General features: G+C 42.5%; 1 protein-coding gene across 3 annotated transcripts in view; it reads right to left on the reverse strand.

Moving 5' to 3' along the window:
- The window catches only part of PDE6A (phosphodiesterase 6A), a 123,841-nt gene that overhangs the window by 43,323 nt on the left and 64,895 nt on the right, over nucleotides 1-15,623 (reverse strand). For all 3 annotated transcript variants that reach the window (NM_001001526.2, XM_024993841.2, XM_059887933.1), the window contains 2 exon segments: nucleotides 2,803-2,867; nucleotides 11,676-11,750. In NM_001001526.2, the coding sequence (NP_001001526.2) occupies nucleotides 2,803-2,867; nucleotides 11,676-11,750 (140 nt within the window).

Genomic DNA, 15,623 nt, shown 5'->3' on the forward strand with positions numbered 1-15,623 from the left:
CAGGCCCCCTGCACTGGGGGCGTAGAGTCTGAGCCACTGGACCACCAGGGAAGTCCCGAAATACCCTAATTTAAATGTGACACCTAGTATCTGTTGGGGCCCTGGCTGATATAGTTTTGGTACACAGTTTATTACTTTATTTTTTTTATTATTTTCTAGTATGAAAGTGTAATACTGTAAATTTCCCCGTAGGTATGATTTCACTGCATCACATTGGTTTTATCACATATCATGTGATATTGTCATTCTTTTAGTTCAGAAAATATAATAATTTCCATTGAGTTCTTCTTTTATCCATGGATATATGGAAGTATATTCCTTTTTATTTTTTCATAAAAGTAGTTTCTAGTTTCCAAGCATATAAAGATTTTTTTTCTAATTAGCTCTTTGTTATTAGTTTCTAGCATATTTTCATTGTGACTAGAGGACATCTCTGTATGATTTCAATCATTTGAGGTTTGTTTTATGGTTTGTTATATCACCAGTTATCATAAATGCACAAGTATTCTTGAAAAGACTGAGTGTTCTGTAGTTTGGGTGTGAGATGTCATGTTCTATTAATGTATATATCCATTAGATTGCTGGTAATTATCTTATTTAAATATTCTCTATTCTGTTTATTTTAGTCTGCTGTATCAATTAGCAAACATGAATTTGTCTATACATTCTTAAGTTTCTGTCAGTTTTTGCTTTCTCTTTGAGGCCACATTATTAAGCATATACACATTTGTAAATTCTTCCCAGAAAGTCGAGTTGAATTGACCCCTTTATCATTAAGAAGTTACTATCTTTACTAATGTGTACCTTGACACCCATTTTTATCTGATAGTAACATAGTTACATCAGTTTTCTTTTGATTATCATTTGTGAGGCATATCTTTTGTTCATTCTTTCATTTTCTCTGTATGATCTTTTAGCTAGGTCTCTTGTAAAGAGGATATATGGTATTTCTTCATATATCGATGGAGCTCATCAGTTATTAGAAGAACCCAGCCTGTGGGATCTTAACTGCCTGAGCCCTGCAGTGCAAGTGCAGAGTCCTAACCACTGGACTTCCAGGAAATTCCCAAGAACCGTTTCTTATACACACCTGAGAGAGATAATATTCTGCCAGTTAATCTGTAATACAAAGCTTTTTGAACTTAAAATTATTTATGAATACCGACAGAGCTCTCTTAGCATTTAGATTTAGGTTTTTATCACATCTCGCATCTTTCTCCTGTCTCTGTGCCATTCAAAGCTGCTTTTTGTTTTGGTGTTGCATCATAGTATAATCTCTTGAAGTTACTTCTGGGAATTTATATTAAGTTCAGTGTGGATACAGCCCCACCGTAGAAGGCAGCAAGGTGGATGTTATCAGAGACTAGAGGATGTGATGCTTGGTGAGAAGTGGTGAGATGGGGAATGCTGTGACCTGTGATAACTCCAAACACAGACAATGAGTCTGATAAACCAGCACCTCTAGAGAAGGGGTCAGAAGACAGGATGGGGGCAGAGTATGCCGTTGACAAGAAGAAAAAAGAAAAAGAAATGAATTTAGAAAAGACTTAGTTGTTGCGTAAACAGGACTGAACAGAGAAAACCCAGAAACTCCAGAACTTAAAGCAATCTCTCATCCCTCATCAGGATCAACATTCTTTGGCAACAGTTGAGGCCTCTCACACCCACTGTTTAAGGATTGAGGTGACTTGCAATAAATCTCTTCATTTGAACCAGAAATGGGAGGAGAGGTGAAGCTCTCCACAGAGGCCGATTCTGGCCTCAGGGTGTCTGAAGTTCACTTGGGAAAGAGCCAAGCCTCAGATAGAACTGTGGGCATGGCTCCTAGCACTCTCAGAGGATTCGAATAGGTAAAAAGCCAACTGAGTTTTGGGGCATGCTCTCCTGGCCGAAAAGTTCAAGCTTATATGCAAAACATTCTTGATTGTTGGAATCTTAAAATGGCCTTTGAGGCCCCACCACCTGCAGGGAGGCCTCACCCTCTGGGATTTCAGCCTTTTCATTATCCTCCTTGGAGAAGGCAATGGCACCCCACTCCAGTACTCTTGTCTGGAAAATCCCATGGATGGAGGAGCCTGGTGGGCTGCAGTCCATGGGGTTGCTGAGGGTCAGACATGACTGAGCGACTTCACTTTTACTTTTCACTTTCATGCATTGGAGAAGGAAATGGTAACCCACTCCAGTGTTCTTGCCTGGAGAATCCCAGGGACAGGGGAGCCTGGTAGGCTGCCGTCTATGGGGTTGCACAGAGTCGGACACAACTGAAGCAACTTAGCAGCAGCAGAAGCAGCAGCAGCAGCAGCAGCAGCAGCAGCATTATCCTCCTTGATCACATAAGACATTAGAGGGGAATTCTGATGAGGGCACAGATTCAATCTCTGGGGAACTAAGATCCCACATCGTGCAACCAGAAAAAAAAAAAAAAAAAGACACTAGACAGCAAGCTTTCCTTGGGGGCTGAATCACTTCCTTTGCTAACTTCCTGCCTTTCCCTCACCCTCTGCCTTAGGCCCCAGATGAGCCTCCAACAGAAAACCATTGAAAAGCCCTGATCAGATCCATGGTCTCATTCCATAGTGGCCTCTCTATGGAATGAAACTTGGGACTTGAACTCACAGCAGCTGACTAAGAATCCAGCCTCATTTTCCAGCCTGCATGATCTTTCCCACCCTTCTGCATTGTCTCTTTGTTGCTCTGCCTGAGTGTGTGGCCTTCTTGGGTTTGGTGAGCGTTGATTTTTGAATGAGTATGTTATGGACACTAATGCGCCTGCGATTCTGCATGTTTGGAGAAGAGACTTACGGGATGACTTTGATGTCTTCTTTGCCATGCAGGATGTAGTCAATGACCTTGTAAAAGTTGATTTCCTAGGCAGAAGAGAGAGAAATATATACTTTCAGAGTCTGAGACAGAACTCCAGCAGGAGTGTGTCCTTGAGAAAGGCTTTGTTCTTTCCCCTGTGCCCTGTGGTTTTCCAGAAGCACTGGCCTGACCTGCTGAGGCCGTGTCCCAGTGCTCCTAGAGCTCACTGTCAGCTGAGTCTCAAGATTCATCCTGCTCTTCCTTGGAGCCAGCTCACAGTGGCCAGGCAGGGGCTGGGATCTGGGGCTTTAAAAAGGAGTAGGAAGTGTTCCGAGGGGGCCTGGGGTTCAGTACAACGAGAAAAGATTACTACTGGAGTCTAGTGAGAGAGGAAGATGGAAGGGGGCTCCTGTCCCATTAGCATCATCGTTAACCGAGCCATCCTCCATGCAGAGTCAGCTTCATGGTCACAGCTCCTTCCTCCTTCACTCAGCTCCTCTCTCTGTTTCATCAGCTCTTTCAGACTTGCCCTTCCCAATCATGCCCTATGCATCCCACTCACTTTCCACTTCCTCCCTCCTTCCTATCTCCTTGCACCATTAAAACCCCCATTCTCTTACAGGGCTGCTACTAAGTCACTTCAGTCGTGTCCGACTCTGTGCGACCCCAGAGACGGCAGCCCACCAGGCTTCCCTGTCCCTGGGATTCTCCAGGCAAGAACACTGGAGTGGGTTGCCATTTCCCTCTCCAATGTGTGAAAGTGAAAAGTGAAAGTGAAGTCGCTCAGTCGTGTCTGACCCTCAGCGACCACATAGACTGCAGCCTTCCAGGCTCCTCCATCCATGGGATTTTCTAGGCAAGAGTACTGGAGTGGGGTGCCATTGCCTTCTCCGTCTCTTACAGTAGATCTGTTTAATTACTTGAAAAATGTAATTGGGGAAAAATCCATTACCTTATTAAAATGTCTAAACACCTACATGTGGTAGGCATGTTAGCATTTTACAAATTCAAAAACTGAGACCCAGAGAGGGGAAAGGACACATTTATTATAAGACAGTGAACCAGGATCAGAACCTAGGCCCTTGACTCCAGGCTGAGAGCTCTTTCTGTTGTATCACTTAAGGTTCATCAGCTTAAATAGTGTATTCCTCTCTGTATCACCCTCACCTAGAACAGGGTTACTCAAAGTGCAGTCCCTGGATTGGTACCAGTCTGTACACTATTTATTACTATTCTATGATGAGATAAAAACAGAAATTGGCAGTCAGTGTTTAGAAAATTTTATAGCAATTTGACTGAGTTAGGTTATGTCTGCTGAAACTAATAATTTTTAAAAGACTTAACACTTTGTATGTCTTCTAAAATGTTTAGAAGACAATTTTTTCAAATATAGACTTTTATCATATCATGAAAAGTATTAGTCCAAAATGAATTGGAAATTTAAAAAAATTATTCCTTAACTTAGGCATTTTGAGAAGTATCGCCCTAGAGTTTAAAATGTAGATATCTGAGCCCACCCAGGCCACCTGACCCAGAACCTCCACAAATAGAAATTCCTCATCTAGTCAAGGTGCCTAGTTGAGAAGCAATTGTGACCTGCAGGATCATGAGGGAGAAGGAGACACTCTGCCCCTCAGTGCTCAGCGTTTGAAGCAGCTACAGTGACTTAACCCTTTAAGAGCACCCATGGCTGCTCCAGGGTAGGTAGGAACTCCCTGCAGCAGGAAGCATGCAAGGGGAGGCCAGATGCCCCCCGAAGCATGATGAAATGGAGTCAGGAATAGATCTACAGTGCAAAGACTCAGGCTCTGGTCTTGGTTCCACTTGGTGTCCTCTCTGGGCCCCAGCTGTAAGATGGGTGGTACTTGTTTATCATCAGTATCAAGTAGCAGAACTCTTTCTCCTCACAAAGCATAGGCCCTACTCCTAGAAAGCAGAGGAAAGCAACACCACCCTGATGGGAGTAGAGTCTGGTACCTCGAGATCCTGCATCTCTGGGTTCTCCCTCACTCCCTGTCCTGTCCTCTACTGCCCCATTCACCCCTCGCTGAGGCAGCCACTGTGGAAACCTAGGTGTCTAAAGATAATCCGGGAATTTAAAACACTGCACTGGGGAATCCATAAAGCCCATTCCAGCTTTGAGTCTAAGACTATAGGTGGATAGTAAGCATGAATAGCCTTTTATAGACTAAAATGCCATATTTTTGACTCAGTAATTCTACATATGCTAATAAACCCTATAGATATATACCCAAACATAGGTAAAAGCATTGTTTTCCCCACCTAGGGCTCTCAGCCAGACTGCTTTAAAAAGCCTAGAGATAGCTGGTGTCCATCCCTTGGAGATGATTAAAAAACAGTGCCTGTGCATAGTGGGTGCTTGTCTCCAGAGCTGTATCTGTGCTGATAGGGAAAGATGCCAAATATTCTCAGGTGGGAAAGTACGGCACAAAATAGAATCATCACGTTTGTCAAAGTGGGGTGGTGGTGGAATACATACATTTGTTGCTGTTCAGTCACTAAGTTATGTCCAACTCTTTGAGACCCCATGGACTGCAGCACACCAGGCTTTCCTGTCCTTCATTATCTCCTGGATTTTGCTCAAATTCATGACCATTGGGTCAGTGATGCTATCTAACCATCTCATCCACTGTTGTCCTCATCCCTTTTTGTCTTCAATCTTTCTTAGCATCAGGGGCTTTTCCAATGAGTTGGCTTTTTGTATCAGGTGGCCAAAGTACTGGGGCTTCAGCTTCAGCATCAGTCCTTACAATGAATATTCAAGGTTGATTTCCTTTAGGATTGACTGGAATGATCTCCTTGCAGTCCAAGGGACGGTCAAAAGTCTTCTCCAGCACCACAATTTGAAAGCATCAGTTCTTTGGCGTTTGACCTTCTTTATGGTCCAACTCTCACATCCATACCTGACTACTGGGAAAACCATAGCTTTGACTATATGAACCTTTGTCAGCAAAGTAATGTCTCTGCTTTTTAATATGCTGTCTAGGTTTGTCATAGCTTTTCATCCAAGGAGCAAGCATCTTTTAATTTCATGGCTGCAGTCAACATCTGAAGTGATTTTGGAGCCCAAGAAAATAAAATTTGTCACTGCTTCTACTTTTTCCACTTCTACTCACCATGAAATGATGGGACCAGATGCCATGATCTTAGTTTTTTGTATGTTGAGTTTTAAGCCAGCTTTTTCACTCTCCTCTATTACCCTTATCAAGAGGCTCTTCAGTTCCTCATCACTTTCTGCCATTAGAGTGGTATCATCTGCATATTTAAGGTTGTTGATATTTCTCCTGGAAATCTTGATTCCAGCTTGTGATTCAGTCATCCCAGGATTACTCTGCCTAAAAGTTAAATAAGCAGGGTAACAGTATACAGCCTTGATGTACTCCTTTCCCAATTTTGAACCAGTCCATTGTTTCATGTCCACTTCTAACTGTTGCTTCTTGACCTGCATACAGGTTTCTCAGGAGGCAGGTAAGGTGGTCTAGTATTCCCATCTCTTGAAGAATTTTCCACAGTTTGTTGTGATCCATATAGAAAAAGGCTTAAGTGTAGTCAATGAAGCAGAAGTAGATGTTTTTTGGAACTCCCTTGCTTTCTCTATGATCCAGTGCTAAGTTGCCTCATTCATGTCCAACTCTTCGCAGTCCTATGGACTATAGCCCTTCAGGTTCATCTGTCCATGGGATTCTCCAGGCAAGAATACTGGAGTGGGTTGCCATGCCCTCCCTCAGGGGGTCTTCCCGACACAGGGATCAAACCCTTGTCTCTTATGTCTCCTGCATTGGCAAGCAGATTCTTTATCACTAGCACCACCTGGGGAATCCCTATTATCCAATGAATGCTGGCAATTTGATCTCTGGCTCCTCTGCCTTTTCTAAACCCAGCTTATATATGTACATACAGAAATATCCGTAGACATTTGAGAAAGATAGACCACACATAGTGGCTGCCTAGCTGCCTCAAGGCAGGCTGGATTTCTGTACTCTGCCCTTTTGTATGGTGTGAGCTCTTCTCTGTTCTCATGTATTACTTTTTCAGTACATATAAACAAATTGTGCTAAGAACATTTTAAAACTATGAAGTCATATCCTACGGGCAATTCTAGAAATCTGTTTAGCCTTTGGCAGAGCTGTTTCCTCTGGCTGGAGAGATGGCTTTCTTGCTTCATGGTCATCTGTCCTTGGACCTGGGCTGTTCACTGTTCCCCAGGCAACCTGCTGGCTCTCTGAGCCTGGTAGACTGCCCTACCCAGAGGTCTCTACCAGGTTCCTTCAGAAAGATGAGAGATGGACTTTTTTCTTTTAAACTTACATAAGACTCAGTTTTACCTTCGCAGAGAGCAACAGAAAAATCAGTGTTCTCTAGAAAAATAAAACTTTTTCCACACGCTGTAGCTCAGCCAAGTTACTTTCAAGGCCATATTCATGTATGAGTCCACCCGCTTTTGGAAAATCAAAACCAAGCCATCAATGAGTGCCTTTGTCACCTTGCACCTAAGCAGCTGACACTGTAACACAGGGTCTTTGAAAGAGCCAGATATAGCCAGAGCCAGATCATCATGCATGGAAATATACCAGTTTTAAAAGAAGTGCCATTTTTGTTTTTTTATGAAGACTACGTAGCTGTTTTTCATAATGAAAGCACACACACATACAATGCTTTATTTTTAAAAGGAGATGAAGTGAAGTATAGCTGCTTTGGGAGAGCTTCAGACCCAAGATTCAGGGAGGTTAATTGGTCAAAATCCAGACAGAAACTGTGTTTCTAGCGTGAACATGGCAGATCAATTGTGAGAGTGATGTTAGAAGGCAACAGGGGAAGTTAAACAGCCTGACTGCAATGATAGTTACCTGAAAGAAAAGCATCCAGGGTTTGAAACTGTGTAAATGGTTTTTCCCCTTTAAGCCTTTAATGTCCTCTACTATCCAATAGACGCAACTCTTGCAACCCCATGGACTGTAGCCTGCCAGGCTCCTCTGTCCATGGGATTTCCCAGGCAAGAATACTGGAGTAGGTTGCCATTTTTTTCTCCAGGGGATCTTCCTGACCCAGGGATTGAACTCATGTCTCCTGCTTGTCAGGCAGATTCTTTACCGCTGAGCTACCTGGATACCTCCTCCATAAACTGATGAGAAGAGTATATTACAGACTCCAGGTGAAGCGCCCAGCAGAGAGTGAGACTTACGTTGCCATCGTTGTCGGAGTGCCTACCAAGTCAGTGTGATTCGCTTTAGCTACCATGGGCTGCCTAGGTCAGCTTGATTTCCTGAGTGTTCCAGATGAGGAAGGGAGGCTCAGAGAGGCGCCCAAGGCTACACAGGCAGCTGCTGGAGCAGGGACCTGAATTTAGTCTTTCTCCCTTCAACCCTATGCTCTTTCCAGAAGATCTGCTTTTGTCCAGTCCTGTCCTGCTGTGTCTGGGCCCCGGCTCAGGCCTCTGTGTGTTTTCCTCATCAACTGTGTCCTAAATATCAAACTGCCTTTGGAGATAAATTCGGTGACAGCATTCCATAGAAGAGAAAGTGGAGACCCTAAGGGGTTATTTGACCAAGCTCACCCTACAGGGTAGCAACCCACTAAGACCAAAGTTCTTTGTCTTCTGGCCTTTTCCATTGCAACCTGACATCTCACACTCTTGCAAGGACTGAGTCATTGCTGCGTGAGGTGGAGGAGGGTTTGGGGAAGAAAAGTTTTGCCCATGAATGTGCTGGTCACCTCAGTGAAACTAAAGCTTCTGAAGTGATCAGATGATGGGCATCCCTTTTAGGCTGGAATTTAGTGAGAAAATGTCCTCTTCAGTTTAATCTTTTTTTTTTTTTTTAACCTTTTATTTTATATTGAAGTATAGCCAATTAACAATGTGGTAGTTTCAACTGAACAGCAAAGGGCCTCACTCAAACATATAAATGTGTCTTCTCCTCCATCTTCAGTTCAATCTTGAAGATAGGGATCCTCAAGAGTGAAGAACCAGATAAGTTAGATAGGGCCTGATATTTCTCTAGGCCTTCTGGAGTTGGAAATGATCTCTGACCACAGGGCTCAGCTCAGAGAGCTGAATATTAAAGCAGCCCAGGAAATTGAAACTAACTGAGGTTGGTGGAGTTTGAAAGCTAGAATGGTCTCTACCCTAGTTCCTAAAATTCTAAATTTCTGGAAGAAACAAAACCAGCTCATATGTGAATTTGATGAAAACTCAGTAGTAACATCTCAATTATGTCAATACAGCAAGCTGTACTTAAAAAGGAAAAATGTCCCCAAACAGTTTTCTGACAGTAGCATGTGATGTTAGTCTTGCAGACTTAGTCTTCCAAAATGAAAACATGAAATTGTATGGGCAAAATAGTAGTTTGAAACCGGACAGCGGCAGATTATAAAGGTCATTTTGGATAAAGCACAGCAGACATTGTCAATTCCAAGGCTGAAATCTTTTCTGGTGTGTATATGAAGCTCACAGTTCAGTCTAGTTCAGTCGCTCAGTCGTGTCCGACTCTTGCACGCCAGGCCTCCCTGTCCATCACCAACTCCCGGAGTTCACTCAAACTCATGTCCATCAAGTCAGTGATGCCATCCAGCCATCTCATCCTCTGTCGTCCCCTTTCCCTTCTGCTCCCAATCTCTCCCAGCATCAGAGTCTTTCCCAATGAGTCAACTCTGCGCATGAGGTGGCCAAAGTACTGGAGTTTCAGCTATTGCATCATTCCTTCCAAAGAAATCCCAGGGCTGATCTCCTTCACAATGGACTGGTTGGATCTCCTTGCAGTCCAAGGGACTCTCAAGAGTCTTCTCCAACACCACAGTTCAAAAGCATCAATTCTTCGGTGCTCAGCTTTCTTCACAGTCCAACTCTCGCATCCATACATGACCACTGGAAAACCCATAGCCTTGACTAGATGGACCTTTGTTGGCAAAGTAATGTCTCTGCTTTTCAATATGCTATCTAGGTTGGTCATAACTTTTCTTCCAAGGAGTAAGTGTCTTTTAATTTCATGGCTGCAGTCAGCATCTGCAGTGATTTTGAAGCCCAAAAAAATAAAGTCTGACACTGTTTCCACTGTTTCCCCATCTATTTCCCATGAAGTGATGGGACCAGATGCCATGATCTTCGTTTTCTGAATGTTGAGCTTTAAGCCAACTTTTACACTCTCCTCTTTCACTTTCATCAAGAGGCTTTTTAGTTCCTCTTCACTTTCTGCCATAAGGGTGGTGTCATCTGCATATCTGAGGTTATTGATATTTCTCCTGCAATCTTGATTCCAGCTTGTGCTTCATCCAGCCCAGCGTTTCTCATGATGTACTCTTTAAATAAACAGGGTGACAATATACAGCCTTGACGTACTCCTTTTCATATTTGGAACCAGTCTGTTGTTCCATGTCCAGTTCTAACTGTTGCTTCCTGACCTGCATACAAATTTCTCAAGAGGCAGGTCAGGTGTTCTGGTATTCCCATCTCTTTCAGAGTTTTCCACAGTTTATTGTGATCCACACAGTCAAAGGCTTTGGCATAGTCAGTAAAGCAGAAATAGATGTTTTTCTGGAGCTCACTTGCTTTTTCCATGATCCAGTGGATGTTGGCAATTTGATCTCTGGTTCCTCTGCCTTTTCTAAAACCAGCTTGAACATCTGGAAGTTCACGGTTCATGTATTGCTGAAGCCTGGCTTGGAGAATTTTGAGCATTACTTTACTAGCGTGTGAGATGAGTGCAATTGTGGGGTAGTTTGAGCATTCTTTGGCATTGCCTTTCTTTGGGATTGGAATGAAAACTAACACAGCCAGGGTATTAATCTGAATACCTAGAGTTTGAATTAAGGTTAAATAAAGTCTGTCACACACACACACACACACACACACACACACACACACACACTGTCCTTTATTTTGGGTAGGGTTAGTGTTGGCTAGGGAGAATCAGGCCTCCTAGCAGAAATGGTATACTGTTTCAGACAGCCTGGAAGGTTTTGTGAGAAGATGACTGGACTAAAGCTCAATTCAGGACACAGCTATGCTGCTTACTTATTCTATGTGGCCTCAGCTAAAGTCATTCTAGGTTCTATAGGCCATTTGAGTGCCGGGTCTGTTTACCTTGCTTCATCTTTGCATCCCCACGTATTTCATTACAGCTTCTCTAAAGTGTTTATGTCTCATCTTTAAAATGTAGCAATAGTAGGAGGCCAGAGGTTGCACACTGAAATGCCAAGGGAGACCTAATAGAGACATAAATGAGAGGAGGCAGCCAGGGGTACACAAGAGGGAGTCAGGGGGACTGTGGCAAACTAGGGAGCTCAGGCCAGGTTGCAAGGAGGCAGCTGCTACTCAGCTCCAATCAAATTTCACCTGTGGGATGGGGGTGGGGGGGCTGTGCAGTTTTGAATGGTCTGCCACCTTTTCAAAAGAATCTGAGAATCTAGACACTTGTTGGAAATAAAGAATTAAAAAACTTTCATAACTAAACATATATATCTATTGACTGGAAATGACTTTCCGGCTATCAACGTGTACATCTATATTCGATTTTGAGATTATTTACATCTTTAATAATCTACAGTTCTGCTGAGTGAGTCCTTAAGTATGTTGCTTGATCTTTCTGGACTTCTTTCCTCATCTATGGAATAAGAATAGTTTCCCTCTTCTGTCAGTCCCACCAAGTTGTTGTGAAACTCCAGGGAGATATTAAAAACACCTTGCAAAATACAGGGCTTGAGCAATCGTGAGGAATTACCATAATTTCAAAGGTGACGACCCAACCCAGAAGAGATAAATACCTATGTGGTAGAGAAACTTCAGCAGGGCCTACAGTGCCTTACATGATATTTCATTAAACATTTGTTCATACGGAACAGGCCAGAGGGAGACCTACCCTTCCATCCGGAGTCCTGGGACCAGCGTAGGGTGGAGCCTCCCCCATCAGGACTGGCCACACATCAAAAAATTCCTAGGATTGAGAAAAACAATAATTATGTGTCTTGAAAGCAGATCAAAAAAGGAGATTAAGAAAATAAGACTCACCTGGATGAGTCATCTATCACTGAAATTTGGAAGATGTGAAGAACTCAGTGGAACCTAAGCTTGGCAGGGCTGCAAGATTCACTAGACTTGGAAAAAGTCAATTGTGTCTGTGCTTTGAAATATATCAATATCATCAGAACTGGATCTGTCTAATCAATAACCAAGAATGGGAGCTAAACAAGAGCAACCTCATTCTTCCTCTGCTGTGGGACTTGAGAAGGAAAAAGTGGACTCTATAGCCAAGAAATTTACCTTACATACCTGCTAAACATGTGATCAAATGTTTAGCTAGAACAATGTTTCTTACAGTATCATTTATAGCAGTGAAAAACTAGAAAAAACCTACAATGGCACAGTGGTAAAGAATCTGCCTACAATGCAGGAGACATGGGTTTGATCCCTAGGTTAGGAAGAGTCCCATGGAATAGGAAATGGCAACCCACTCCAGTATTCTTGCCTGGAGAGCCCCATGGACAGAGGAGCCTGGAGGGCTACAGTCCATGGGTTCACAAACAGTTGGATATGATTTAGTGACTGAGCACGAAGTATCCAAAAGGAGGAGACTTATTAAATCAATTATGGTATATCTGCTGCTGCTGCTGCTAAGTCGCTTCAGTCGTGTCCGACTCTGTGCGACCCCATAGACGGCAGCCCACCAGGCTCCGCCGTCCCTGGGATCCTCCACGCAAGAACACTGGAGTGGCTTGCCATTTCCTTCTCCAATGCATGAAAGTGAAAAGTGAAAGTGAAGTCACTCAGTCGTGTCCGACTCCTAGCAACCCCATGGACTGCAGCCCACCAGGCCCCTCAGTCCATGGGATTTTCCAGGCAAGAGTACTGGAGTAGGTTGCCATTGCCTTCTCTGATGGTACATCTAGTAACAAGCATATTACAGATGTGTATGTATTGATTAAAAAGATGTCCATGATACATCAATGAATAAAAAATGTGAAGTGATAGATGCATAGATCATGTGACCCCCAATGGTTTAACTCTATATAGAAAATGCTCTCAAAGAATTCACAACAAAGCATTAACAATTGACTTTCTCGGGATTCTTCCTTAATAAAATGTATGGCTTTCATAATAAAATTTTTTTTTCCAAATAAGGAAAGAGAAGCAATGGTGCCAAATATGGACAGATAGACCTTTGAGCTTCAACAGGAAAGGATGACACCTGTAAGATAACTGGCAAAGACAGGGACAGAGAGAGGAGAGAAAAGGGCCAGCAAAGGCTCTGCATGGTCACGCAGCCCCAGGAGAGGAAACTGACTAGGACGCCACACAGGCTTCCTTGCTGCTTCTCCTCCGGTTTTTCTGCAACACATGCTGCTGCACACTTGGGTTGGGCCAAATCTGGGTCTGAGGAAGAGGCCCCTGTCCTCCAGTGCCTCTCTGTTCACTTATCTGCTGTGTTTAGAGACAGTGATCTGCTCACTCTGGGTTACCATGGGCAGGATGTCAAGCCCCTCTGCTTCTTGAACTCTCTCTCTCTCTCATTTGAAAATATTTGTCATGGTGGTTTGTCTGCTCTTACATCATCCAGAGGGCAAGCAGATGGCAAATGAAGTCCACATGAAATTCACATTTCACGTCCTCACCCTTCTGCCCAGTTGGACTCTTCCTCTTGACTGTCGACAACAGGAAGCAATTCAGTTCTGCGTGAAAATGAGAGCTGGGGACCTACCTAAGCTCCACAACATGCTTCATGCTGGATAGAGACAAGGTACAGTTCATGCCCAGAGGATCTACTATCTCATGGAGGAGACAACTAAGCCTTTGAGTGACTTTAGTAAGGTAGCCAGGGTAAGAATCAAAACAGTAACAAAAAGAGAACACAAATGTTGAGACCAGAAGAAGGCTATCAGGCTGACACTGTCGAGGTCAAACACTGCACGGTTTTGAAGACTGTCCTGAGGAGAAGCAGATGTCAACAGAGGGTGCGCTGGAATGTGGGGCGTGTTTGTGCCTGCCGTCCTCTGTCCCGTCTCTCTCTCTCTTTTACTTCTAAACAGCCTTCCTGAGATATAATTCATACACCTTGTGACTCGCCCAGCTTAATTGTACAATTCAGTGGCCTTTATTGACACTTTTCATAATGTCAATACTTCAGTTAAGAATTTAGCTATCTGGGGTAGGGCAAGGGGGCGGGGAGGGGAAAGAGAACCAGTTCTTAGAGTGATTATAGGCAACCCAACCCACTTCTAATTGCTAGATTGTTCCATCTATTGGGGATGACTAAATCAGGATATTCTCATTTAAATGTGACTTTCCCTTTTGAGGGAGAGTTCAAAAGAAACAGAGGGCAGAATGCTGCAGCTTAGAGCTGTGTTTTGATCTTTTAAGATACAAACTGAGCACCTTAAAATGGACTCTTGAGAATTATGAGGACATCACAAAATTTATCCTTACCTTATAACATATTAATAATTTCAAGATGAGTAAAAGATGAAAATGTATTAATCAAAGCAATTAAGGTTATTTCAGACTATAGTATTCAGGTTGAGGAAGTCTTTCTTAAACAAAATTCAAAACACAGAAGCCATAAAATTTAAATCTTCTGTATTATGAAAGATGCCATAGACAAAGTTAAAATATAATCCACAGAAAAGGAAAATATGGTTGAAGCTAGGTGACAGATACATAATCTATATAATATAAAGCACTCATATTTTAATAAGAAATAGACAAAGAATTCAATTTTAAAGGTGGAAAAATGGGCAATATATTGCACAGAAAAACTTGGGCAATGTATGTAAAAAGAAAAGTTAAATTACAAATAAATATACAAAATGTATTTACTCTTCTATGATAATCAGTGAAAAAACAATTAGAAAAGAAGAATAATAACATTTTTGCCTGTTTAAGTAGGAAAAATACAAAAGATTTATGATACACAGAATTGGGGGCAGGAGTTTGGAGAAAGGGAACTCTCATGCAGTGCAAGTAGGAGTATAAAATGATTTAGCCTTTAGATGGAAAATTTGGGGAAAGCGAAATAAAATTTTTTTCTTAGTAATCTACTTCCACACCTTTGTCCTATAGATAGTCTCTGTCGAGTGGGCAGGAATTTAACTCCAAGGTTGTTCATTACAGCATTGCCTTTAATTGCAAGACTATCTAGAAATGATTTAAATGCCCAGAAATAGGGGAAAGGATAAACTAATTATGGTATACCAATACTATTTTAAAAAATGAGATAAATCTATGTGGACTAAAGAACAAAAAAAGAGGATTTCTACTACTACCGATGGTAGCCAGTCTGTTGCAAACCAATCCTCCAACTGAGAATTATCATGAATCTAGACTCTGTATATGTATGTGTGTATGCGTATATAAACATTTATGTGAAGGAATCATAGCGCTAGCAAGGCAGCAATAATTTGATGGGCCAAGATCTCACAGAGAAGGGAAGCCCAGAGATATGAGCCTGATGCCTGATTCAACTTTTCCTCTTACTGACACCAAAGATGTGGAGCAACTGGAAAGGTGTGCAAAACTTTCAGTAGACCTACTTGGCTAGTAGGACTAGGTTGAAATTTGGGACCTGCCAAAAAGGAGACATCCTTGAAAGCAACCCAGGTTTTTAGCCTGTCCTTCCTAAAGATTTATACTCTAGGAGTAAAAGTGAATCAGAAACAGAATAACCCTCACAAAAACTGAAGACCAGCTTCAAATTGGCTCAGTCCTTGATTAGATTCAGATACTCTGCCTTTGTTTCAACTTATAACCAGAAGTAACATAAATACCCTTTGGAGGAATATAACATTGCCAAGAGTTTCAAATCATCTCCAAAATA

This window comes from Bos taurus, chromosome 7 (genome assembly GCF_002263795.3).
Source record: "Bos taurus isolate L1 Dominette 01449 registration number 42190680 breed Hereford chromosome 7, ARS-UCD2.0, whole genome shotgun sequence".
NCBI lineage: Eukaryota > Metazoa > Chordata > Mammalia > Artiodactyla > Bovidae > Bos > Bos taurus.